The sequence below is a fragment of the Filicampus tigris genome, chromosome 9 (assembly GCF_054856515.1).
Source record: "Filicampus tigris isolate MCC_2025a chromosome 9, RoL_Ftig_1.0, whole genome shotgun sequence".
NCBI classification, from domain to species: domain Eukaryota; kingdom Metazoa; phylum Chordata; class Actinopteri; order Syngnathiformes; family Syngnathidae; genus Filicampus; species Filicampus tigris.
Window position 1 is genome coordinate 10,190,711 of NC_141225.1, and position 26,495 is coordinate 10,217,205.

General features: G+C 40.6%; 1 protein-coding gene across 2 annotated transcripts in view; it reads left to right on the top strand.

The window, feature by feature from the left end:
* The first annotated feature begins 12,190 nt into the window (after nucleotides 1-12,190).
* Nucleotides 12,191-26,495, top strand: part of col2a1b (collagen, type II, alpha 1b) — a 52,586-nt gene continuing 38,281 nt past the window's right edge. The window contains exons 1-8 of one of the 2 annotated variants that reach the window (XM_086040348.1): nucleotides 12,191-12,544; nucleotides 16,136-16,345; nucleotides 18,947-18,963; nucleotides 20,888-20,920; nucleotides 22,093-22,125; nucleotides 22,240-22,293; nucleotides 23,849-23,950; nucleotides 24,935-25,015. In XM_086040348.1, the coding sequence (XP_085896474.1) occupies nucleotides 12,454-12,544; nucleotides 16,136-16,345; nucleotides 18,947-18,963; nucleotides 20,888-20,920; nucleotides 22,093-22,125; nucleotides 22,240-22,293; nucleotides 23,849-23,950; nucleotides 24,935-25,015 (621 nt within the window). In that variant the 5' untranslated portion in view covers nucleotides 12,191-12,453. Of the gene's footprint in view, nucleotides 12,545-16,135; nucleotides 16,346-18,946; nucleotides 18,964-20,090; nucleotides 20,116-20,887; nucleotides 20,921-22,092; nucleotides 22,126-22,239; nucleotides 22,294-23,848; nucleotides 23,951-24,934; nucleotides 25,016-26,495 lie in introns of those variants that run through there. The other variant, XM_086040349.1, reaches the window with a different exon arrangement.

The following is a 26,495-nucleotide window of genomic DNA, read 5'->3' on the forward strand; positions in this document are numbered from 1 at the left end:
TGGAAAACATATCCAGGTACGCCTTTATAAACTTTGCGTTGTTCACAAGTAAAGGGCCTTCCTCAAGATGTTTCCACAAAATTGAAAGCATGCAATTGATGCTTTTTTCTGTGGCGGCTCAAATTTAGAAGACATATTTGTATACGTTTCTTTTTACAGGGACATTAATTGACTAAGAAGTGTTGAACAGGTTGATGTTTCAGAAAAAAATCCGCCTGTTGTTGAACCCAACCCTTAATTCATAAATATTACTAAATAAATATATTATTACATGTATTGTATTACATATTATTATAATTATGATTATGATTATGATTATTATGAAAAACATATTTACTAGAGAAAAAACAAAGGCCGATTCGGAATCAGCTCGAACAAAAAAATATCTAGAAAAGGCAACTTGCATATCTGCTTTAAAAAAAAAAAAAATAACAATATTGTTGCCCTGTGTTATAGGACATTTTAAACACCCTATGTCAGGTGTGTTGTCATCTGACCTATATACCTCTGGACCAATTGCACGGACAGAGTCTTGGCATTATGACTAGAGAGGTTTCTAACTTACAGAAGCGGAACCCAAAGTTTTGAAACGAAGCGAGCACCCACAAAGACTAGAAAGGTATTTACACTTGTGGTAGCAGCAGCACTTTATAATCTACAATGTGTGTCTGTAGAGCGCCTTCGTATGAGCAGTCCAAGACCCAACCTTCGTATCCAAGCAATTAAAAAGTCAATTTTCCATATTATCTCTCGTTGAAGTCGAAAGACTAATTCTCGGTCCCCCTTGACTTTTTCCTTTGTTTTCTTTGAAGAGAGTGATTCCAGATGGTTCAGTTAAAACGAGTTTGAGGTGAGGAAATCCTTCATGGCGGATGACCGTGACAGCTCACACTGACGGCGCAATTGGTGCCTTTCTGGTTGAGAACCGAGGTGACCAAAATCACTAAATGCTGTCTGTTTTTCATCAGCACTCAAGGTAGCCTCACTTTTTTCGCCAGCTCAATGTCGCTTAAAGCATTGAATCTGATTGCACTCTGTCTATCTTTCGCAATATCTAAGAGAGGTCCCTCTCTCTCTTCCTCATATCTGTTCCCACTTTTGTTCCCATTTTCCCTCCTATACTGTACTATATTTACATCCTAGGATTGTGTGTAAAACATTCCACTGACAGCCATTCGTCCATTTACAGTACTTTCTATCCAACTTACCCTGTTCAGGGTTACAGTTGTATCCATCCAATATTCTGGGTGTCATGCCCTCAACTCCTTCCAAACATACATTTTCACCAGGATGAACATAGGATGAGTCTTAACTTTGCATTTAGGTCCTCAAACCGTGATTTATGCCCAAGAATAATAATGACCAAGCAACAAAGCAGTTTCAAGCGGTTCCTAATAACAACTGCACAACAAGTGATATTTGCAACTTAAAAAGTGTACAGATTTTGACTTCTGCTTCAGTCTGCTGCTCTGGATGTGTCTGCTTTGTCTATTAGCATGTCCATTGGCCGTCCCACCTCTGCAGCAAGTCCAACTTTTGGACTTGCAAAGGTATTTGTTTCAGTCAGGCTGCCTAGCTTCCTGCTTTCAATAGCAATACATCACCCCTGAACATTGTCTACTTTCAAAGCACCATGATCTCAAACCATGTCAAATTCTGTGGGAAGTTGTGATTGGAATATATGGTTATCTAATAATATAAATGCATCAAATGCATCAATTACCTTCATAGCATAAATAGAAAACAGTCGTGTGGAATCTGATACCTTCAGATCGGATTCCGGTCTCTTTCCCATGTGGCGGAAAAATCAGATACGTATTGTGTATCTGCCAATGCAAGTTTAGCATAAATGCACAGATCCGATGTATTGTAAAGCAGCAACGGCATCTTGAGAATACACAGATTGGTGACATATACACACCCACTTCTGCCCATTTGTTTGGAAACAACACAAACACACCGAATCAGGCCTAAGTTGAGGCTGATTCCACCTACTGATCAAAGTCAGCAACGGCCAGATCATCACGTCTCTAAAAGATTGTAAGTGGTTATCCTGTGGTGTGAGGTGTGTTAAGAGCGATTTTACTTCCGCTCTGCACGCAAAACGGTTGGGCATCGTGGATCGTAAATGTTAAACCTTTTCAGTATTTACGATGGCAAATCCTCATGAATGAGCCACGGACTCCGTGATTGTGCCATGAAATGGAATAATAGCCATATAAGAAGTGGCCTAGAATTTGCGCTGTTGTCAGACTTTAGCATCAGGTTACACTTGAGTTTTAGCCTAGCCTATCTAGTTAGCATAGTGTAGCTTCGGCTGGTTATTTTTCTACTAATCTTTCTTCTTCATTGGGTTTTCCAGCAGTCTGAATGCTGCTGGATTCATGCTGCCTCTCATAGGACAGTCTTGGTACTACACCGGAGTACCTGTTTATTAGCGTGCACAGCTCTCATTTTGTCTGTAGGCCTTTCAACGTAGGCGTCTGAATTACTTCATAGCCCACTCGTCATACAAAGACAGCATTTGAGTGTGAAATCTGATGTGGCGCAGTTGAGTTACGTGTCAGCACACATGAACACTCATGAAATTTCCACCACTGTTTTTTTTCCTCCTCTTCTTCACTTTTCTGGCATACTCACAAATTGAAACCTCACAAACACAAGATTGGACCATTCAGACAAGTCACCTTGAAGATTTCTTTTTTTCTTAATAAAAAGTCTCAGTAATTAGAGAAAAGTAATCTGCAAAGAACTATATCCATTTCGTACTAATTCCAGTGATTTACTTTGTGCACCCTACAAAAAAAACATATTTCCTGCTTGCATAAATGTATATTAACAAAACATTACAAACATTTATTGATCAAAAAATTGCTCAATAATTTGACCAAATTAACCTACATTACTTTTTTGTATCAATTAGAATAGGCTGCATAGTGTACTAAAGCACAAAAATACTTGTTGTCAAGGGAATATTATACAATGGTGTGAAAAGGTGTTTGCCCCCTTCCTGATTTCTTATATTTGGCATGTTTGTCACACAATTGTTCCCATCATCAAACAATTTTAAATGAGTCAAAGATAACACAAGTAAACACAAAAACTGCAGTTTTTAAATGGTTATGTTTATTAAGGAAGAAAACAAATCCATTGCCCTCCAAATCTGAAGAGTGGCAATGAGTTTTTCACATCTCTGTGGAGATATTTTGGCCCACTCTTCCTTGCAGAATTTATTTAATTCAGCCACACTGGAGGGATTTTGAGCATGGAAAAATCCATGCATTTCACAGCATTTCAATCATATTCAATTCTGGACTTCAACTAGACCACGGCTAAAACTTAAAAAAAAAAAATATATATATATATTTTTAGCCATTCATAAGTTGACATACTGATGTGTTTTCACTTATGTAGAACCCAGATCTTCACTTTGAGGTTACAAACTGATGGCCATACATGTAAAGAGCAGAATTCATGGTTCCATCAATCACAGTAAGTCATTCAGGTCCTCACGTAGCATAGCAGCCCCAGACGAGACTACCGTCATCGTGTTTGACTTTTGATATCGTTAATTTTCTGAAATGCTAGGTTACATTTACACCAGATGTAACGAGACACATACCTTCCAAAAAGTTCAACTTCCGTTTTGTCAGTCCATCGAATATTCTCCAAAAGGTCTGGGGAAATCATTCAAATGTGTTTTGCAAAAGTAAGACGAGCCTTTATGTTCTTTTTGGTCAGCAGAGGTTTTCACCTTGGAACTCATGTCATTTTGGCCCAGTCTCTTTCTCATTGCTGAGTCATGAACACCTTAACTGAGGCGAGGTAGGCCAGCAGTTCTTTTTCCTGACTTTTTCCTGTGTTCCATTGTGACCTTCCGGATGAGATGTCACTGTGCACTTGAGGTAATTTCTGTAGGCTGACCACTCTTAGGAAGGTTCAACACTTTTCCATGTTTTCTCAATTTGTGGATAATGACTCTCTCCGTGGTTCACTAGAATACAAATGTTTAGGAATGACTTTGTAACCCATTCCAGACTGATTGATGTCAATTACTTTATTTGTCATCTTTTTTTTTTTATTTCTTTGGATCATGGCATTTTATTGCAGCTTTTGAGACCTTTTGCTTGACATTTTGTCAGACAGGATCTAATTAGGTAACTTCTTGATTGAATAGGTCTGGAGGTAATCAGGCTTGGGTGTGGTCAGTGAAAACGAACTGAAAAATGTACTCTATAAGCCACATTAAATGCATGATTGAACAATTTGGGGGGTGAGTACTTGTTCCACACAGGAGCAGATAGCTTTTTCCCCTTAGTATATCAAATCACCGCTTAAAAACTGCATTTTATGTTGGCTTAGGTTATATTTATCTTATATTTACATTTGTTTGACAATCGTAAACATTAAAGTAGGGAAACAATGCAAAAAAAACAGAATTTTAAAAGGGGGCAAATACTTTTTCATGAGAATGTATGTACAAAAATGGCCTAATAATTTGACAAAAGTAACCTGCATTAATTTTTGTACATATTCCTACTAAATATTCATATTCACTCAGAAGTCTATTTGATAAAATTAACAAAAGAAGGTCAAGCCGATTTTCTTAACCTACAAAGAAAAAAATGGGCCTTTTTTCCAACCAATTCCAGCATGTTGCTATTTGGACAAAAACCTACAAAATTCTCTCTCTCATCAAGGATGTTCTCTCTGAAAGATGATCTTGCTAGAAGCCGGACTGACATTTTGGGATCAGCTGCCGCTCGCCAGAATAGTGTGAGCTTTGTTTGAGACTACCGCTGACTTCTGCAAACACACCGGGGCTACCCTGTTGACTCTGCATGCTGCGAGCCAGACAGAGGCGTGTGCCTTGAGTCTGCAGCAGGTACACAAAGATGGCCTCTCTGACACCTCCCCGCATACACGCGTCTGCACTCAGGTTAGTATCGAGACTGTTGTAGGATCTTGTGTTGGAAGCGTTTCCATCTGTGACACATCAGCCACACGGACAAAACTGCATTCTATTCATACGAAACCTGGGTCTTGACATCCTGTGTAAAATGGGAATAACACTCGCAGCAGCATCAATGTGTCAATGCAAATGCTGCTCCCAAATATGATTAAGCTATGTACGGTTAGAAAGCCTCACTCCCATGGCGGTCCTCCACACCAATAAAGTACCATTTGTTTTTGGGCGATTTTCTGGTTTATTTAGCCAGTCTGGAAGCACATTAGTGTACCGGTTCCCAGCCCCTCTTTCTGTACGCTCCGTCAATAAACATTGCAGTTCATAAGACAAGACTAGTGTTATTTGCGGGCGGATGTGACTTTAGGGTTATTTGAGGTGTAAAAATGTCCTAGATTCCCTAGGGATGGGCAGCTAAAAGTGATGGACTCATCATATTATTAGGGTCACCAACACCAACCGCTATATATATATAAATATATATATATATATATATATATATATATATATATATATATATATATATATATATATATATATATATATATATATGTATATGTATGTAAACCATCCATAATTGATAGCGATTTATCATATTTTTCAACTACAATTTTTTTACAAAGCTTGGATATTTACTTGAGTGAAATCTTGGAATGAATGTGGAAAAAAAATAAAAGTATATTTCAATTCAAAGACTGTTTTAATAGCTTTCTTTGATCCATGAATACGATTATTTTTCCTGTAAAATCCAACAGTTGAACGATACACCAAAGACGTACAACTAATAAATTTTAATTTGGCTTTGCAAAGTGTGCAAATTATTTTGGGTTTCTCCGATGAGCCGTCGAGGAACTTTTTAAAGTAAAATTACGTAAAAGTCCATCTTTGTGACTCTTCTCTAAGTTTAGCTGCATAGTGAGCAGAGGTCAGCTGCTACAAGAAGTAAATAAAACTGAGTTAATTTAGTTAATTTTTTTCAGTGCGTTATAAAATAAAATTAATCTCCATAGTTAATGCTTAAACTTTGACAGCCCTAAACATATAATGCTGCCTCGGGGCAACATCGCTGGCAATGCCCGGTCCGTGACAAATCGCCAATGGTGGGAGACAAGAATTGTCAGCAGGAAAACCATTGTCAACGGTGTGGTTGCTGAACGTTTCTGTTCAGAAACTCATTGACGGTTATGAACAGAAATGAAACAAAATGAGCGCAAACATACGCGGATGACATATATGTCAAATATGTCCCTTGTCTCAATAAAAGTTGGAAAACACTGTCTTAATGGGGAAGTTAACTTACAATAATGTGGAGCCACTAGTCTAAACACGATATTCTGACTACTATTTAGTTTGTGTAATATGGATTAAGCAGCAAAATCCACCCATTTTTATTCATCTCGGGGCGGCCATTTTACACAATATTAATCAGCATACCGCATTTAAACTAGTAGGGCCACATAGGAAATATTATTGTAAATATTTTTGACTTGAATTTCACTTTAAAAATAGCAAGTACATCTTTCCTACTCGCAAATTTGCTAATAGCACAAACATAGGTGAGTCTTCCGGTGAATCGTTGTCAGTTATGTTCTACAGAAAAATCTTTGAGTAGGTGAGTTCACGAATGGTGAATTATAAATTGGCTGATTTCAACAAGACAAGAAATGGGGGCAAATAGTTGTCAGTACTGTTGTGGTGGCTCTTCTTCTTCTTCTTAATGTTGTGAGGGTTGAAAAAAAATGTAATAACAAGAAGAGCTAAATTGAAGTAAATACCCGCCCAAATTGTTATGACATCATTAGCAGATTGGCCACGACAGGTATCACAGGGTTGTACTTTCTCATAGTGAGGCTTGTGGTGTACATTTCCACTCTAGTTACCAATATATGCTTTCTTACTCTGGTTTGACTGACAGCAACAAAACTACAGAAGAAGTGCAAGCCATTGCCTTTTGGTGGTAGTCGCTATCCCCATTTGGCCCCGCAGATGAAAATAAGCAATGTTAGTGCTACTATATGGTAGGGATCAGCCAGTGATGTCATAGCTTTTTGTTATTCGGGCCGCAATGTCACATGGTCTCAGTTAGAACGCTAACCCTGCTTTGTGCGCCGGTGGCGTTCCACCCACTCACTTCTCCGCTTTCTCCTCCTGATCCTTCCCTCTCTCTCGCCATCGATCCCTCCTGCATTCCGTCATTCCCACCCACCTTACCTCTCTCTCTTTTTTAAATTCCTGCAACTGCACCAACCCCTTTCCTCTTCTTTTCTCCCATCATCTCCCCCCTGATTATCTTTCCAGACCTCATTCCTAAATAGCTTCAGACGGAGACGCTTCCCATCATTTATGCCTCCTTTAAAGTGTACTTGAATTGTTAGCACACTCACTTGACCTTATGACGTTCCTGTAATTACATTGCTAAGTAAATTGACCAGTGCTTGGCTGGCTTCACTGTAACAATTAGCTATGAATTGTGGTAATGGCATTTTGGACTCTATACTTTAAAGGAGTCTTCGCCGTTAATGTGAATTATAGCTGTATCTTGCCTCACTCGCATTTACTTTCACAGGCAGTACAGAGTCTTTATCAAATTTTGGTAATTCCAGCAGACAACTCCCAAGACAGAACTGCTACATGCATAGAGCCTATTCAGGTCTGGGCGCAGGTTTCCTGCATCCTAAATGCCCCGTCTGGCTAGCTGCTATATTGAAGGGGAGCTACTGCGCATGTACGACTTTTAACAAGAGTGTTTGGGTAAAGATTTTTGCCCCAAAGATTGGAAATACATCACAAAATTAGACAACATAGGTTACTGTTACGTAACACAGGTCCTTGTCTATGTGTATACCAAAAATGAAGGGGAGACAGTAGTGTTTAACGACAAAAGCCAGGCATGTGACCAGAGCTCGGGAGTAATGAGAGGTAGGCAGCGATTAGGTGGGTTTCTGGGTGAAGCAGGGAAGCTGATGCCCAGGTGAGGGGGTCCTTCGGATTCTTTGGGGAATGGAGGGGACTTGTGGAACAAGTTTGGACAAAATGCTCGGCAGCTAGCCGTCTGGAGGCTTTGGTGATGAGAAATGAAGAATTCAACAGGGAAAACACACTTGAAAAAGCATCGCAAAAACACGGTTGTGTCAGCCGAAGTACTTTGCGACGGACCGAGAATTATCCGGCACCTGCATGCAGATCAGGCAGAATCTTAAACTGTCGCATTTATTGTAGACCAGCTGGAGATGTGCAAATGAGAAAGTGGGCTCAGCCCAGCCTAAATTGAGAAAATCACCAAAAACAAGCAAGGTGGCACAGGAACTAAGCCAGTCAAAATAAAATAAAGTAAGCCAGTGCATAACTACCACAATAGGAAGGTGGTATGTGTCTCTTTTTAAAGAGGAAGTCACCCCAAACATATTTTTTTCAAGAATATGTTCTGTGCAGGCCCACTAGTTGAATCACAGCATTCTGATTAATATTGCATTTGTGGAATATGAGTCAAGCAGCTAGCACGTCCGCCTCACAGTTCAGAGGTCGTGGGTTCGGCCCCGGTCCCAGCCCCAGCCCCGGCCTTCTTGTGTGGAGTTTGCATGTTCTCCCCGTGCCTGCGTGGGTTTTCTCCGGGTACTCCGGTTTCCTCCCACATTCCAAAAACATGCATGGTAGGTTGATTGATCACTCTAAATTGCTCCTAGGTGTGATTGTGAGTGCGGCTGTTTGTTTGTCTCCGTGTGCCCTGCGATTGGCTGGCAACCAATTCAGGCAGGGTGTCCCCCGCCTACTGCCCGAAGAATGCTGGGATAGGCTCCAGGACGCCCCCCGACCCTTGTGAGGATAAGCGGTATAGATAATGGATGGATGGATGGAGTTTTAAGCAGCAAAATCTACCCGTTTTTAGCCATCTCAGGGGCTATTTTGTCATTTCTGTCAACTGAAAAGGACATCACAACTGCTCAGGGCATTTTTCACACTATTGTAGTTACTCAGTGTTACCCAAAACATTGCCTGCAAATAGAAGTTTTATGATGGCAATTGTATCCCACAGTCTGGGGTGAGAATTGTTTTTAAACGCAAACAAATCAGAGGCTCAGTAGTGTCCCACGAGTGGTTGTTTTAAAAAAATTTCTGACAGTGTTCCTGCCTGTGAATAATTGTGTTGATCGAGCTACTGTACACTTTTTTTTGGTGTATCTAGCAAGAGAAACTAGAATTGAAAAACGTTCAAAGAATATCCAGCAATATAACGTTATTTTCTTGGTATGTAGTCCACATGCTCTATGCGGTTGATGCCCCACCAATTTTATTCCTTTAAACACATCAATGAACCTAAAAAGCATACATGATGTTTGAACACCAAAAGGCCCCTAACCTTCAACCAGATTGTACAGTAGACCGCCTCCAAAGCTGATATTAGGTCTGCAGTCTATGGATGCGTAATTGGTAGTCTAGTGATCCTGTGACTTTGATCGTGAAGCTGCAGGCTTTATGGGGGGCCGCCACTGTTGAAAATAATGAAAAAATTATAAGTTTCAGTTACATAGTCCAAATGTCAGCAGCACTGTGACCTAGTAGTTAACATGCCTGCCTCACAGTTCTGAGGTTGTGGGTTTGACTCTTGGCTCAGGCCTTCCTGTGTGGAGTTTGCATCTCCATCTGAAAAGCATGCATGTCATGTTCATTGAAGACCTTTGCTGTTCGCGACCTGCTATTGGCTACGCACCCAAATGACGACGAGCGCTATAGAAAATGGATGGCAAACTACGCACAGAATGCTCATGTCGGTGTGCATATTAACATGTGGAAATGGCAGCTTGTAATATAGGATAAGTCAAATGGTTCTCTGTTTGGCTCAAGCAACGGTGTAATTGAATGAAATTGTTTTTGGCATTAGTCGTCTCCTCGCGTCCAAGCGTGGTGCCAGTGAGGCTTGCAGGTGTTTAAGACAGGATATCCCCATAATCATGTACGAACTCAATCAGCCTCACAAACAAACACACACTTTCTCTTTTTCGGCCCCCCGAGAGCCGAGCGGCTAGAGAATAGACTCGGCGGTGCACCAGCTGCTGCCCTGGCCAATAAAGTGGCCGAAGTGTGCAAAGGTCAAAGTTCACAGGTCACAACCTGCTTCGAGGTGAGGACCTTACAAAAGCTGCAGCCAAAACGGTCTCCCCTGTGATTATATTTAGAAACAAGTTGAAGACACCAACATTTGCTCCTTTAAGGCCCGATAGACCAAACCGACGTCGGAGGTCGTGAAGCGTCGTGGCGCCTTTAAGCGCCGTCTGTTTGGTGTAGTGGCCACCGTCGTAGTGTCTTAACCCGTCTTGGGGGCGTTTACGCATGTTGAATTGGCGTCGCCAGTCGTGACATTTGGTCACTCTGATTGGTTGTTAGCTAGCAAATCGGCGCGCGGAGCACCAACGGGAAGTGACAAATGCGGAAAAACATTGAGCACGCCTCCGCTACCTTAATCTTCTTACAAGTACAAGAGCGAGGGTTGGCAATGTAAGTATTTCACAATACCGTGTCAAGAACGTGATGGTTGACATCTTATGCATGCGCAGAAGGTACTTTAATGTGCAATTCTTTTTGGTCTATCTAGGCCTTTACTACAGCTTGGCACGTTTGTCCCACAGCGAATCTCAACTCAAGGTTCCCAGTGAAAAACTTGCATGCTAGTTTCATCAAGGACTCTAAATTGTGAGTGTGAATGGCTGGTTGTCCGTATTTGCCCTGCGATTGGCTGGCGACCAGTCCAGGTTGTACTCCGCTTCTCTGTCCAAAGTCAGCTGGGATAGGCTGCAGCTCAGCTGCCACTCTAATGATGGAGGTGAAATAGACAATGGATGGGAAATTGTGTTCAAAGTAATGGCAATGTGTTTAAAAAAAAAAAAAGTACTGGCCAAAATAATTTCATTTCAAGAAAATATGTAATATATGCAGTGTGAAATGTTTCCCAGTGTTACATTTTTTATCCTATTTTTACCATGTTGCTGAAATCAGCCCCTTTCGAGGGGCCAATGCCGAGTACGGCTTTCCGTCACCATGACAACCGTGGCAGAGCTAGTTTATAGTTCTCAAATGGCTTAGATTCTGAAGAGAAAAGCGAGCGCCATAGTAATGGAGTAAAAGCATAATTGACATTTTCACTAGTGGAGGCAGCACTTCATCACCAAACACAATTAACCCTGTTCTCCACAATAACAACTAGCTAAAGATTCAAGTATGCACTGCGTTAAAATGTTAACGCTAATAATGTTGTTAGCTAATATGTTCAAAGCCTGCAGCTCTGCTCACCCAAAATGACGGATCTTCGAGCCTAGCTACCAACTCATGGCCGTGGAAAATCGGTGTTCTGGCGGCATTGTGTAAAATACCCCCCACTGTTACATCACAATCTACCAGAATTCAGAAGGGCTCTGTCAAAGAAACATTTTCAGAAATAGACAGCTAAAAAAAGATAACTTGTTTGTGTACCGTGGAACTTATTGCAAGGGAAACACAAATATTTGCTTACAAGGTATTAAATAGTACAGTTTCCATAATACAATATGTCACCTTTAATCCAGATACAACTCCAATTGGTTCGGTTAGCGTGTGTAAGTGAGTCTAATTCTCTAAGCATGTCATGTTTGCAATGCCAAGAGCTGTTTGGCATTACTTGGCTCAAGTGAGATTTCCATGAATTATTGTAGTCCGGCGCAAACCGCCCCAAAATATGTGCGCTTTTGAACAAACCTGTCGAGGCAAATGCGTCGGTATTTTCAGGTCAGCCTCGGGGTGAAATCAGATTGCTTTTCATGGCATATTTCACTAGGAGGCATATTTTGTGATATATGAGGTTGCTATGTTATGCTGTTATGTATGAAGCGACATTCTGGTAATGTTTTAGGGGAAATTCTTTTGTGCTGCTCCGTTTAGTTAATTTGTGTGGGGTTTTTTTCACACGACACCTGTTGGGGGTGCATTGATGTCACAACGAAGCAGGGGGGAAATGCATGAAAAGCTTTCTATGAACCTTACAGGAAGGAAAGGGGGAGGGCAGCAAATTTGGGCCGAAAGTTATTTTTTGCAAAGGGGGCTTCAGTGGCGGCACGTGGGGAAGGGAGTGGTCTAGAACTGATGGAGGGAGCTGTGTGTGTGTGTGTGTGTGTGTGGAGGGGGTGTTCTGGTCGACAGAATGGGAGGGAAAGTGGGCTCGGATTTCAGCCTCACTGGGGGTAAGGGGCCGTGCTGATACTTGGGAATATACGAAGATTCATTGAAGGCAATGGGGACATAAAACTACCACTTGTGGCCCTCAAAGCGGTCGGTGCTGAGCTTGTTCCTGCAGGTCTGAGTCCTGCCTGCCGGATTCCCCCCCCGTCCTCCTCCCCTCGTCGGCTGACTGTTGAATGGTGCGGCTTTGCAATCACTGGAGGACGCACGCACTTGAGAGACTCCATCCGTGCAAGAACTTTTTTCTCCCTCCAGGGCCACTGCGTGTCTAATATTTAGACATGGTCAGCTTCCTGGATTCAAGGACTCTACTGCTACTTGCAGCCGCACAAGTGTGCCTATTAGCCCTTGTCAGATGTCAGGACGACAACCGTAAGTGGCACTTTGCTTTGCTGACCGCTTCTTTCATCCTGTGAGGCCGAGTGGCCGTTTTTTTGCGCACGGTGCGGCGCTTTTACGCACGAGTTGGAAACAGTTTGCAAGGTGTGGAGCGCAGGTGTGTGTGTGTAACTAACAGTTGTGTGGACATTTTGGCTATTAAGTGGGATAGTTGCCAGAGTCCACTGCTTTCCTCAGTGGCATAAATATAAGTGAGTCAAACTTATAAATGATAACTCACACAAAAGCTGGAGCCAAATCTCCAAAGTTAGCTTTGACTCCTCGTGGGTGCCTTCCTTACTCTCCCTCCTCCTCCTCCTCCTCCTGCTGCTGTCTTAAAATGAACACCTGTGGGTGCTTTATGGCTTTCCGTTTAGCTGTTGGTTCACTTAAAATAGAGCTTTGATTCTCAAAGTTTTTTCACTCAGAATATATTGGAAAAAAGTCCTTTGAATGTTCTTAATTCAAACGTGCATTGGTTGCACATGATTAAAATATTGCATATTTTAAGAAGACGGGGGAAATGACGTCAGTTTACCTACCACATTTTAATCACGTGTAACCTATGCAGCCCACATGATAAAAATACTTTTTTTTTTCAGTATACGTGGCTCCAAGTACCACCATAATGATCAAGATTAAAATGTAGTAATGTAGTGCAGTAGGCTCAAGTGTTCATCAAAAAATAGATTTTATTCCTGAAAAAAGATTTCATATTTTTGTAAGCCATTGTTACATTATTCAGTATCATGACATTAACATATGAGCATGAATATTGAGAAATGTGCAAACTGTCTATTGTACTTTAAAGTTAAATACAACTGAACTGTACTTAACAAATGTATTGTACAATCCATCTAGCTATCTAATTTATTCAGTGATTCTTTCATATACCGCTAGAGACAGCCCACTTAGCACACTTTGAGAATCACGGATATTGAGGAGGAGGGGATGGGCAAAAAAAAAAAGAAAAAGAAAGGTGGTCAGGCCTTTGGTGAAAAGTGATCACATTCCATTGCCGTCAGAGGGCATCCAGGCAAATCCGAGCTTGCCTCCTCTCTTCAAGTTCACCGCTGGATTATATTTGCATGAAAAATTGAAATAAACATCACTCCATCAGTAATCACATAAATGGGCTCTTTATTCCCTCTAAAGTCAAATTGGGTATCCATGAGAGATTTAAGAGTGAAGGATTGGCTCCAGAAATAACGTTCCATAAGCACGTTTTCCATCTGCTTTAAAGATTGGCCATAAATTGCGACAGTCGGCCTTGCGTGCAAGGGACAGAGGATTGGGAAAAAAAATATAAGAGAGCGACTTTTGTTATTGTCTAGAGAAGGAGCAAATTCAAGGTGTATTTACACCTAAAAATGGGCCAAAGTAAAAGCCAGTTAGGTCTCAGGTTACCCTGTGTTACAATGCACCCCCTTTTTTTTCTCACTGTTAACTAGGGTAAGAAAGTTTTGGCTGGAGAGTGGTAGTAAAGTCATCTGAGGAGGCTCGGGTCACTTTTTGATCCTTTCAGTTAAAAAAAAAAAACAGGGGCCTGGAGTGCAAAAAACTAACCAGACAGCATAAGATGGAAAACAGCTCCTCAAGAGGCACCTGGGAACACTTTATGCTTTTTATCCCCCCCCCCCCCCCCCCACTTCCACTCAACTGGATAGCAAAGTCTTATTTTCATCATCACAATGTCTTTTTATATTGAGGCGGATGTGTGCTTTTGACAGCACGTCAAAAGTTGTGTGCCTAAAAGCTGACAACTACCACCCCCGCTCCCCAATCACTGGCATCAAAGTGGGCTCCCAAAAATGTGCGCTGTGTTTATGCAAGGCAAAAAGTTTGTGAATTGCCCGCTCTGTCCGTCCCTCCAAAAAGGCCACATTCATTCATGATGTATGCGGGGGAGACTTTAGGTCACCTCCACCTGGGCACTTTTCCAAAAGGTAAAAACAGCTACTGTATTTAGAGGGTAAGGGGGGGTTTCTGTATACCAGCCCATGAGTTGCACATTCAATCAAAGCATCTATGAGTGGAAAAATCTACTCCAGTGCTACAACGGTCCAACACGCTCATTGTTGGGAAGGGAAGTCGGGCCTTTAATTTACAGTAACAGTATTGAAAGGCATCAGATTGGCAAGATTGGCATGTCAAGATGATGTCTGAATGCCAAGTCTGTCTCTCATGTCCAATAAATATAAACCAGCCCTATATTTAACTTTTTTTTTTTCTTGCACATGGTTTCCAGCTCTTGTGAAGTTAGTTCCTGCAGGGCTCAATCCTGCAACCTTACACTGCCATCCAGTGGCCATGTCATAGGTTGACTGTAAATGGGATTAAAGTATCCCAGTTGGGACTTGTTAAAATCAATGTGATTCATAACTGACCCAGTTTGTGGTGAATGTGCGATGGTGTTTATTGGCATGGGGCAGTAGGTTGCCCAAGACCGGCTGTGGCTCATGCTGCTAATTCACCTTTTGGAAAAGGTGCTGATTATGAAGAAAATCATCCAACAGTGTCAAATCGGGAATGCTAATTAGTGTGATACTTTTGTTTGTGTTGAGTGACCGGTTACAACATTCGGTACATAAACTATCTCCGTAAGGGTAATAATGCTTCATTTTGCTGTTAATTAGAGTGGTTGCAGTGGTGTCTAACTGCTCTTAATCACATTAAGAGCTGTATGTAATATTTTGTTTCTCTTATGGAGATCAGGCAAGTGTCATAGTAATTATTTCATAACAGCTTTATGTATTGGATGAAGTGCTTATAATGTGTGTATGAGGAAGACCTATTGGTGAGTGTCCTTGTGTTTCCAACATATCCAGGTGCATCTCAATAAATCGTAACAGTGCTTCTCAATCTGAGGTCTGTGGACACCCGAGGGTCCATGAGCCATAGTTTGGGAGTCCACAAAATAATATGCAAAAAATGAAGTGCATAACCATATATGGGAAGAATACAACAAACCTGACAAAATATCTTTATACTTTGTAATTTATACCTGGAACATTGCAACTTTTTTCCTCCCACCCCTCAAAAAATGGAAATTATTGTTTCATTACAAATTTTAAAAACGTTTTTTTCTTTTAAAGCCAAACAGGAGTAAACATGGTTGGTTATGTTTAATTGGCCATTGGATTATGATTGGCTCATTTCTCCCTTGATTTTAGAATATTGTGGAAAACTGTTTATTTCAGTTATTCAATTCAAAAAGTCAAACTCATGTATGCAGTAGATTCAGGACACATAGTGAAATATTTCTTGATATTCAGTGTTTTGATGAGTATATCTTACAGCTAACGTAAACTCCAAATCAAGAAATTTGAATATTACATAAAAAGGTATTTCAAAATTATTTTCAGGAGAGAATTTAGGTAGAAATTGGCCTGTTGGAAAGCATTGTTTAATGAATGAACGAATGTTTTGAATTGAGCTACTGAAACCAAAGAGCTTTTCTATAATATTCTACTTTACTGGGATGCACCTGTACCTCTGAAATCGATCTAATGTTTACATGCTGTTACTTAATCTCATCACCCCTTCCGCATGCACCCTGACGCCTGTGCCCTCTGGCCGGCGCAGAGGAGGATTCTCTTACCTGCTTGCAGGATGGCCAACGCTATAGCGACAAGGATGTGTGGAAGCCCGAGCCGTGTCGCATCTGCGTGTGCGACACCGGGACCGTCCTGTGCGATGAAATAGTCTGCGAGGAGCTCAGAAACTGCCCCAAGCCCGAAATCCCATTCGGAGAGTGTTGCCCCATCTGCGCCGCTGACCCTCCGCCGCACATTGGTTGTAATTTATTTATCTCAATCCTCTCATAAATAAATTACCCATCCACTGCAGAATCATGTTGTTTACTTTGGGGCAAGGGGAGAAAATGCCTTATATTCTGTTTGCCCTCTCAAAGTAAAGACATGACTTAAAAAAAAAAAAACAGCAGATCTCACTGAAATGCTTCCTTAAAGTTTTTTTTTTTTTTTTTTTTTTTTTTCCACAAGCTCACCTTGGCTGCACCTTGCCAGAACAGTCTTCACGGTGTAAAAAAACAAAACATGTGGGAGCCATTAAAGGAAATATGTACCTCAAGTCAAGGAGACGCAGCTTCGCATTTTTTCTTCACATCCCTCACTCTTTTCTGTGCTTTTGTGTGTGGGATGTGCTGAGAAAACTGTGGCAGCCCGCCTGTTAGGGCTTCATAAATGAGGTTTATATTTGAAAAAAAAAAAAAAAAACTCCCTGGGGAAGCATAAGTGAAATCAAGTGCCTGCCTGTTGATTGACTAAGATGCTTTTATAGTTTCAGTTCATATTGCTGGTGTCGGGCGGAATCCTCTTACCTCCCAAATCATCACTTTTCAGGAGACCCCAAAATCGTCACATTTATTCAACCATTAGCATTGCATCGTCAAAGAGAGCAAGCTATTTTCAACACTTGAGCCCACTTGAGAATGTGACAATGGAGGTTTTCGGCCCGACGCCAGCGAATTATGCTTAACTGCAACACTTAACGGCAGCAATATTACAGGTGCAGCCACAGCTATCATCAGTGTTAAATTGCATAGTTTCTTATTAGAATTACATTTAAGTTTGGCTTCTATATGCTTTCGTTTTTCCTTTTTATTGACTGGTAGTGGAATTTCTAAGTTTGATATCAGGAAATATAATTTTTATACTGTCACTGTCCAATGAAAAGTATGCCATTTTTATTCAGAGTATAAATATTTAACTCATTTTCTATATATCACTTATCCTCACTGTTGAACTAGAACAGGGGTGCTCAAGTCCAGTCCTCAAGAGCCCCTATCCTGCAACACACCTGATTCAAATGATCACGATCGTTATCAGTCTAGGCCAAATTTGCTGATGAGCGGATCATTTGCAGCAGGTGTGTTGCAGGCAGGGAGGGATGGAAAAACAGGCCGGATAGAGGCTCTTGAGGACTGGACTTGAGCACCCCTGAGCTAGAGCCTATCCCAGCTGGTTTTGGGCAAGACGTTTTGTACACCCTGGAACGGTCACACACAGTCATTCCTATTCACAGCTACGGACAATTTAGAGTCTTAAATGAAGCTAACATGAATGTTTTTGGACTGTGAGAGAAAACCCGTCAAATATGTCAACTCCAAAAAGGAAGACCAAAGCCGGAAACCAACCCTGAACCTCAGAACTGTGAGGCAGACATACTACCCACTATTTAAGCATGTGGAAGCATCTAAATCTTTACAAAAAATCCTCAAAAGTCCTTCATTTTCATTATTTTTTGTGATTAATCTTTTGTGTCTTTAGACAAAAAAAAAACAGAAAAAACGCAAATGTTCTTTTTATGATTTTCATTGGACAGCGCAATTATATTTCCTTCCCTTTAAGAAATTGTGTTTCAATGTTGCTTTCAAACAAGCACAGCAATGCGTATAATATCATTTACATATGTACAAGGTGCCCCCAAAAAATGTGCTCACTCTTTGACTGCCCAATTTTTTTTTTTCTCAAACTTTTTACACCAATTACTGCCTCAAAAAATAACTTGGCTCACCAAGTACCACAAAAGTGAACAAAGTTCAAATACAGTAGGTAGTAAGCCTAAATGTTCATCAAAAATGAGGCAGAGATTTTGTTCCTAAAAACGATATTTAATGTTTTGTTAGCCACTATAACACACACAATTTGTGCAGTAACACTGGGCCTGAATTTAGAAATATGAAAAATTTACTGCACATAAGATAAAGAAAAATGTACCGAAATAAATGTTTGAAAAGAAACAAAAATGAAAACAAATGAATTGTACTTAAAAGTTAAATACAACTGAACTGTGCTTTAAAAATGCACTTTAATGGATTGAAAAAAAATTGAAGCCACTGCAACATGCAGTTTTAACATTTAATTCAGTGATTCTTTCACATACCACTAGAGGGAGTCTATTTACTACTTGTAGGTTTCTAGACTGTTTTCTTTAATTCCGCTAACGTATTATATATGAGATATCATGTTTTCTTTAATTAACCTCATCAGAATCTCCAATATGTCAATAAACACAAGTCCAAACAAAATATATGGCTAAGGGCTATTCATAGTGTGTACATTTTGGGGGGTCACCCTGTAGTTATTGTGCTTTCTACTATCGCCTGCTGCCCGGTGGATGGTATGATACATCCACTTTCTGCTTTAACGCTCTTACGCTTAAGATGGAAAGTTCGCAACATCCAAATGGGCAATTAGGGATGCCCCAATTTTTCCGGGTTTTTCTTTAGAGCGGGGGGGATTTAATGTGGTAAGGAAAAAAAACAGGCTATCAGCATGCCGACTATGGAGAGAAGTTTAAGATGTGCTGTTTTTGTATTGTTTGTGAACCCGTGTGCTAACTCTTTTTCTCGTTTCTACTGCCACGCCACAGGAACACCTGGAGCTAAGGTGAGCTTTGCATGTGTGCGTGCATGTGTGTGTAATGTAATAAAGGTCCTGTGTTCATTTTTGAGCCTGCGCTTTAAGGCTTTAGACATCGAGGTGCCAGTGGTTATTTTTTGCATGGTGCTGCGTTTGTGGGTCCAGTGAGACTAGAAGAGATTTTCATTTCAATATCTTACTTGGCTAAAATTGCAAAGGAAGAATTCATTGTATGGTGACTTCGATTTAGTAATATCCGGAGCATGTACTCTTGTTACAAAAATATCCTAATATGGTAATTTAAAGACTGAGACCTCATAATGTCATACAATAAATAACTAAAAACGACAAAATCAATATTTCCTCGTGTGGTATCTGCAAGGTGTTTGTTTATTTATTCAACAGCAGAGTACCAGGCATCTTGGAGAATTGCAAATGCTTTTTTATTGTAATGCACAGGTGTCAAATTCCGATCCTTGAGGGCCGCTAGACTGCATGTTCGAAATGTTTCCCTCCTCCATCAGGTCTGATTCAAACGATCAAGATGGTTATCAGGCTCCTGCAGAGCTTGCTGATCAGCTGATCATTTGAATCAGGTGTATTAGAGGAGGGGAGCATCTAAAACATGCAGGATAGTGGCCCTCGAGGACCAGAGTCTGACACCCGTGTAGTAATGCGTCTACTTTGTATTTTCTGTCGCGTAGGTTGCACTCTGGACTGTTGGCCGGCGAGCATTTCTGATCATGTTGTGTCTCTTACGGTTTTCCTCAATTAAGTAATGATTGTAAAATTACTATTGCCCATTACACATCATCAATTTTCATCGCTGACTATGCAGTAAAGTTCAGCTTTACAGATACCACATCTGCTTGTGGTAGTGTTATAAAATAATATGCATTGCACTATTCTATCCATATCTATCATCAATTACGGTACATCACAGCCGTCACTGTAAAGTTCAGCTTTATAGATGGAGAGGAGGGGGCAGCCATTTTGTCACTTCTGTCGACTGAAGATGACATCACAAATGCTCAGGGCTCAAATAACGACCAATCATGGCTCAGCTTCAGAAAACAGGGGAGCTGTGATTGGTCGTTACCTGAGCCCTAAGTCACTGTGATGTCATTTTCAGTCGACAGAAGTGACAAAATGGCCGCCCAGAGAGATGTCTAAAAACAGGTATCTTAACTCTCATTCAACAAATGCAATATTTATCAAAATGCCTTGTTTCAACTAGTGGACCTGCATGGAATATGTTCTTGAAAAAAATATGTTGGGTTGACTTCCACGTTAAGGTTTGGCATTTATTGAATCTTGAATGGAACACGCATTAATTGGACGCTGCGTCTATTTCGACCTGAGCCCATAGTTTGAACAAATCCATACATTCTTTTTCTATACTGCTAATTGCCATTCGTGTCACATGTGAGCTGGAGCCTATCATAACACCCTTTGGGCGAAAAGCGGGGACACCCTCAACCGGTCTCCAGACAATCGCAGAGCACATAGACAAACACCAATTCAGACCCACATTCACACCTGTGGACAATTTACAGTCTTCATCAACTGTTGATGTGCATGTTTCTGGAATGTGCGCGGAAAAAAAGTGATCAAATCGTCAGCCTCTTAAAATAATGGCCTAAGTCATATTTTGACAAAATGTATTTTTCTCCCTTAAAAATCTCCTCAAGATGCTGACCACCTCCGCCAAAATCAGCTGCATTCTTAGTTAAATCATTCAATTCTACGGCTGAAATGAAATTATTAATACATAGAAGATCATTAGAATGTGTTTCCGTTTTTCGTGTTTTCGGGAAAAAAATGACTTAGGCCATTATTTTAAGGGGGTGACGAAATGCAGTGTAAATATGATACTCAATGTAATTTATGTATTATGTGTTACTGTTGTTGTTATTGATGTTTTTTTTCCTTTTTTTGGTTCGTCTCACAGGGCCAGAAAGGGGAACCTGGAGATATTACCGATGTTAGTAAACACCACTGATCACTCCACCAAATATGAGATAAGATTGTATGTTGGTGTGTACTCATTGGGATAGAAAGGCCCAATTGTTATCCAAGCCCTACTAGGTCCTCGTAGGCTGAGGCCACCTGGAAATGCTTTGCCCCTCTGAGCGCACGCTACTTTGTGGTGGCAAATAAAACGGGAATTGTTTATCCTATCTTTCGTTTAAATGCTTTCCCCTTTCGAGGTTAGCTATTAACGAGTCTGCTCTGATGAGTGGCGATGGGGGAGAGATAATGCCTTGCTCCCCCTCTTTGTGAAGTAGAAAGACATCCAAACCGCGGAAAGTTTTGAACCTCTGCAAAGGATTGTTGAGGGGTTCATTGTTTGTGTTATACTTTATACTATGAACAATAAGCATATTAACAAAATTATTCCACATCAATATTCTTCATACTAGTTAACATTAAGACACTACTCCTTCCACATTTCCTAAATGATTCAAGACATTTCCACATCAAAATACTGACAAAATTCAAGACATCTGGTGATTCATTTTTACTTGTTCCCTAAATTCCAACTTTTCCTACATTTCCACATCTTCCATTAAATTATATCCCTTTGAAAGGTTAACACATTTTACAAATTGACCTGATATTTCCACATTTTCCTAACCGATTCAAAACATTCCCACATCAAACTATTCACAATATTCATGACATCTTAGAAACTATTTCCCAAATTCACTCATTTTTTTTAATGTTTCACATTTCCCAAGACAACATCCCCTAACCAATGCAGTCATTTTACATATTCGGCTCTTCCTTCCACATTTCTCGATCGATTTAAACCATTCCAACTTCAAAGTGTTTAGTTCATTCCGGATCGGTTGGGAAATATTTTTCCTATTGCAAAAATTCCAAAATTTTACATTTCCTATGACAACGTACCCTAACCAATGTGCACATTTAACATATTTCCCTCCCCCCTCCTCATTTCTCATCAATTCCCACCACTCCAACTTCAAACTGTTATGATTACCCAAGACATGTTGTGAAATATTGACCACATTCCCAATACAGGTTTTAAAGTAGTCCATGTTTTTTATGACAAATGTGGAATACACAGATCTTTTACAGAAATTGCATTCTATATTTACTGACTCATGTCTTCATTTTTCTCCAACAACACAGGTCGTAGGACCAAGAGGACCACCTGGCCCAATGGTCCGTTCTCATTCATGTTTTTCATTCATTCATTCATTCATTCATGCATTCATGCATTCATTCTCTGCACATAAAATGAATAATCCTTAGGTCTAACATGACTTGCTCACTCAGGGCCCACCAGGAGAGCAGGGATATCGCGGACCAAGAGGAGAAAAGGGAGAGAAGGTCAGTCTGCTTTATATTTTTTAATTTTTTTTATAGACTGAAGAGGTACAGTATGTCCCTTTTAAGGTGGTATGGGCTGTTGTGGGTGTGCAGAAAGGCAGCCTTTCATTCAGTCATGTGTCATTTGCATTAAGCAGCGGCGTCCGCCTGGCTCGTTGAACACAAGCGGGCCTGTCGTAAGCTCTTAATGTAAACCCGAGTCCTCTCTGTGTAGACGCATGATAAACTACTCAGCCTTCGATCAACGTCTTATACACCCTCTTTGTTGATATGCATGTCTAACACGTGGCCAGCCGTCTCTCAGTACATTCTTGTGATTTTGTCAGCACATGTATTTGAGCCTAGTCTAGTCCGACCTCGTGAATGATCATCTGCCTCTTTGAATATGTCCTTAAAGAGAATATTTACGCATTTCGTTGCAAGAATAGGAAGCAGAATAGTGGCCTATTACAAAGTATACGTCTACCAAAACATTCTACATTTGTGAAATCACATACAACACAAATGTAGATACAAGGTGCATCAGGTCAATAATAAAAGCTGGGACATGCTCTAAGACAGGGAAGGGCAACTTAAATGACGGAGGGGGCCACAGTTTTTCATCAGTGTTAGTGGGGGCCCTAACACAACCTAACCAGAAATATGACAAAAATGCCATTTTAAATATGGACACAGTATACGCATCGATGTGAAATACTTGCTCTTAATATGTTTTATTTCTCAATGCATGCATAAAAGATCCAGCCTTCAAGAGAAAAGGGTTTGAAAAATCAAAAAATAACCACATACTGTGATTTTTTTTCCATTGCAAAAAGCGGATCACCTGCTGTAACTTAAAATAAAAGATTGTAATAAAAGTCTTCTATTCCCTGAAAATAAAATGTATACATAAAAATATTTTAAAAAAGGGGAAGAAAAAATGTTGGCTTTGGGGGGGTGCCTGTTATGTGTCTGCCTACCCCTCAGAAAGTAGGTCGTTGCGCCCTGCATGTATATTACTACCAGTCAGGTATACGGAAGTAGCTTGATGTAATGTCATATCAAATGTTAGAACGGATACAATTTGTGTACTGCTTGACAAAAATATGCATACACCATCTTGTCAACATATTTCACAACACTTTGTAAATAAAAACAATTTGCAACTTTTTCCATGTACAGTAATTGGTGTTTCTGGGACAATAATATTTAACTCAAAGATATACTCTATATACTCATGAGGCACAACATTACACATTCTGATGAGTTCCAATACAAAAGCTGAGATCATTACAAAAGCTGTCAACATCACCCTGCAAGGTTTGGATCGATACTGTCAGATAGGTATTCATTTGATGTTTATTATCGACCCTTTGTGGCTAAATAAATAATAATAAAATTAAAAAGGGGTCAGTAAAGCAACTAAAACATTAGAAATGTGTTTATTTGTCCACCAAAAAAGTCAATGGAAAGGAAAAAAGCAACATCTTATCCTATGAAAATATTATTAACAATGATATGGACAATGTCTGTTGGAATGTATAGTATAGTAATATTTATTCCCTATTGATTCCAGGGAACATCCGGTCCCCGTGGCAGAGATGGTGAGCCTGGCACCCCCGGAAACCCTGGCCCCCCTGGACCACCAGGACCTAACGGACCACCTGGCCTTGGCGGAGTAAGTGCCCTGAGATGCTCAGGCGCAGAAAAAAAGATCAATAGGAAATTCTTATCTTTCTTTGAAGGAGAAAAGGGGGGTCTTGAGAGGTGGGGAGTCGGACAAGGGCAGGGAAGTAGCTTAATTTTTAAAAGCGGGGACGGGTGTTATTGCAAAAACAAGGAGACTCTTGGTGAAGGAGAGATGGATGGTAAGCTTGAAAGGGCATATAGGACACCCCCCTCAGGGCACTAATGAGAGTTAAACATTTACTGTAGCAACTTCAGTGCTCTATAAATGTCAGTGGAATAGTACTGTACAAGGGAAATAAAACATTAAAGTGGAAGTCATCCAAAACATTTTTTTTCCAGAATATGTTCAATGCACGCCCACTAGTTGAAACAAGGCATTCTGGTTAATATTGTATTTGTGGAATATGAGAAATACACCCGTTGTTAGCTATCTCAGGGGGCGGCCATTTTGTCACTTATGTCGACTGAAGGTGACATTGAAGTTGCTCAAAGCTCAGATAACGACCAGTCATGGCTCAGCTTCAAAAAACAGGTGAGCCATGACTGGTCGTTATCTGAGCCCTGAGCAACTTCGATGACAGCTTCAGTTGAAGTGACAAAATGGCCGCCTCCTGAGGTAGCCACCACCAAAAGCGGGTGCATTTTGCTGCTTAACTTATATTCCACAAATGCAGTATTAATCAGACAACAAAGATATTAATTGCAGCACAGTACATTTGACAGTTTTATAATACAGTACTTTGCCCTTTAGTATTTGTTTAACTTCATAACAGAGCGAAAAATCAGTTATAATCGGCTGATCGTTTTTTAAAATTTGTTTGAATGTCATTATCGTTGGCATTTTCTAATGTGTTGATATGGGAAAAAAAAAATAGATTCTTGCCAATTCTTAAAGGGCTAATATTGTCCGATTAAATCGATTGTCTGATCAGTTGATAATAATAATAATAATAATGCATTTTCTTCCCCCTAGAACTTTGCTGCTCAGATGGCAGGTGGCTTCGACGAGAAGGCTGGCGGTGGCGCTCAGATGGGTGTGATGCAAGGACCCATGGTGAGCCATCAACTACCCCTTCTTCTTTTTCTCCATCTTCTTTCCTTTTGCGTCAATGTGTCACAAAGCGAAAACAAAAAAATCTGGACGCTAGCTGACCTGCTGGACCAGAGGAGCTCCACGAGATGGACATATCGTCATGATAAGGGGGATTTAAAATGATCAAGGAAGGAGAAGAAAGCTGAACGTTTTCAACTAAAGAAGCTTATTCTACCTGGAAAGGTTCTGGAAGATGGAATTAAAAGTTCAGGACCGGACCAGTGACTTTACCTTGGCGCCCAGTCAGTCTGCAACTGTGACATTTAATAAAAAAACACACCCGCTGGACCCCAACTTGTACCAGTGTGGAACAGCATTGCTACTGAGACCCTTGCAAACACACAGGTTCTGACTCTACAGAGCGCCATTGATAATCCTCAAGCCACATTTGGAAAGACTTCCCACTTCACTCAAAGGTGACTTTCATTTACTTCTGAGGACCACTGTGCCACATTTATTTGATTTTTTGAGGGATTATTTTAAAGCTGAGCCAAGATGCCGAAAGGCATGTTTATAAGGCAATATGTTTAACTCTCAAAATATTTGAAGAACTTCCATTCATTTTCTATAATGCTTGTCTTCAACATTCACTAGAACATTTTGACTTTTTCAAGACCCAGAGGATATTGTGTTCACTGATTGTAAATAGGCAACAAATAGACTCTCTCCTTTCACCAGGAAAAAGAAAGTTCGATTTTGACTTTTTCCTGTTCTTTTATAGTCAGCAGTAATATAAATATCATCAGTTTCTCCCAGTGGACCCACAAACTGGCGCTAAAATGCTACATCGCTGCCATCTACTGGTGGTTATGCATCATTGAAGTTGTTGCCGCGCTTGAACTTTACAGTGGAGCAGCATCAGAATCCCCGCTACCCATTCCCATTGGAAAATGCCATTGACTCGTCAATGGCAGTGAATGAGTTATAAGGGGTCGCAGTAAGCTGGAGCCAAATGCACTCAGGAAGATGTGAACATTCAAACTCCACACAGGAACGCTGGAGCCAATATTCAAGCCCAGAATGTCAGCGCTGCGAGGCAGACATTCTTACCACTTGTCAACAATGCTTTGCATTTAAACAATTTGTTTTCCACGTCTTTTACCCAAAGTGAGCGTTTGGCTCATCACCTTCATTGAATGCGATTTTCTCTTGTTAAGCATTGCAAGTGGTCGGGTGTGTGTGTATGTGTTTGGGCTTGACATTGAGGCTGAGCGGAAGAGAAATGAGTCGCAGGAATCTCACCTGCTGCTGAGGCAAACGAGTAGGACCCGCGTCTGTCTTCTTTCTCCTTCCGTGTGGCCGCCTAAAAGAAGTCACACAGAGTTCAAACATGCTGCTCAACTATCAACCGTGAGAGCTGCGCAACCATGGCGGGTGACGCTGTGGAATTTCACTTTTTTTTTTTTTTTTTTTTTACATCGGGAGGTGGTGTAGCTTGAGG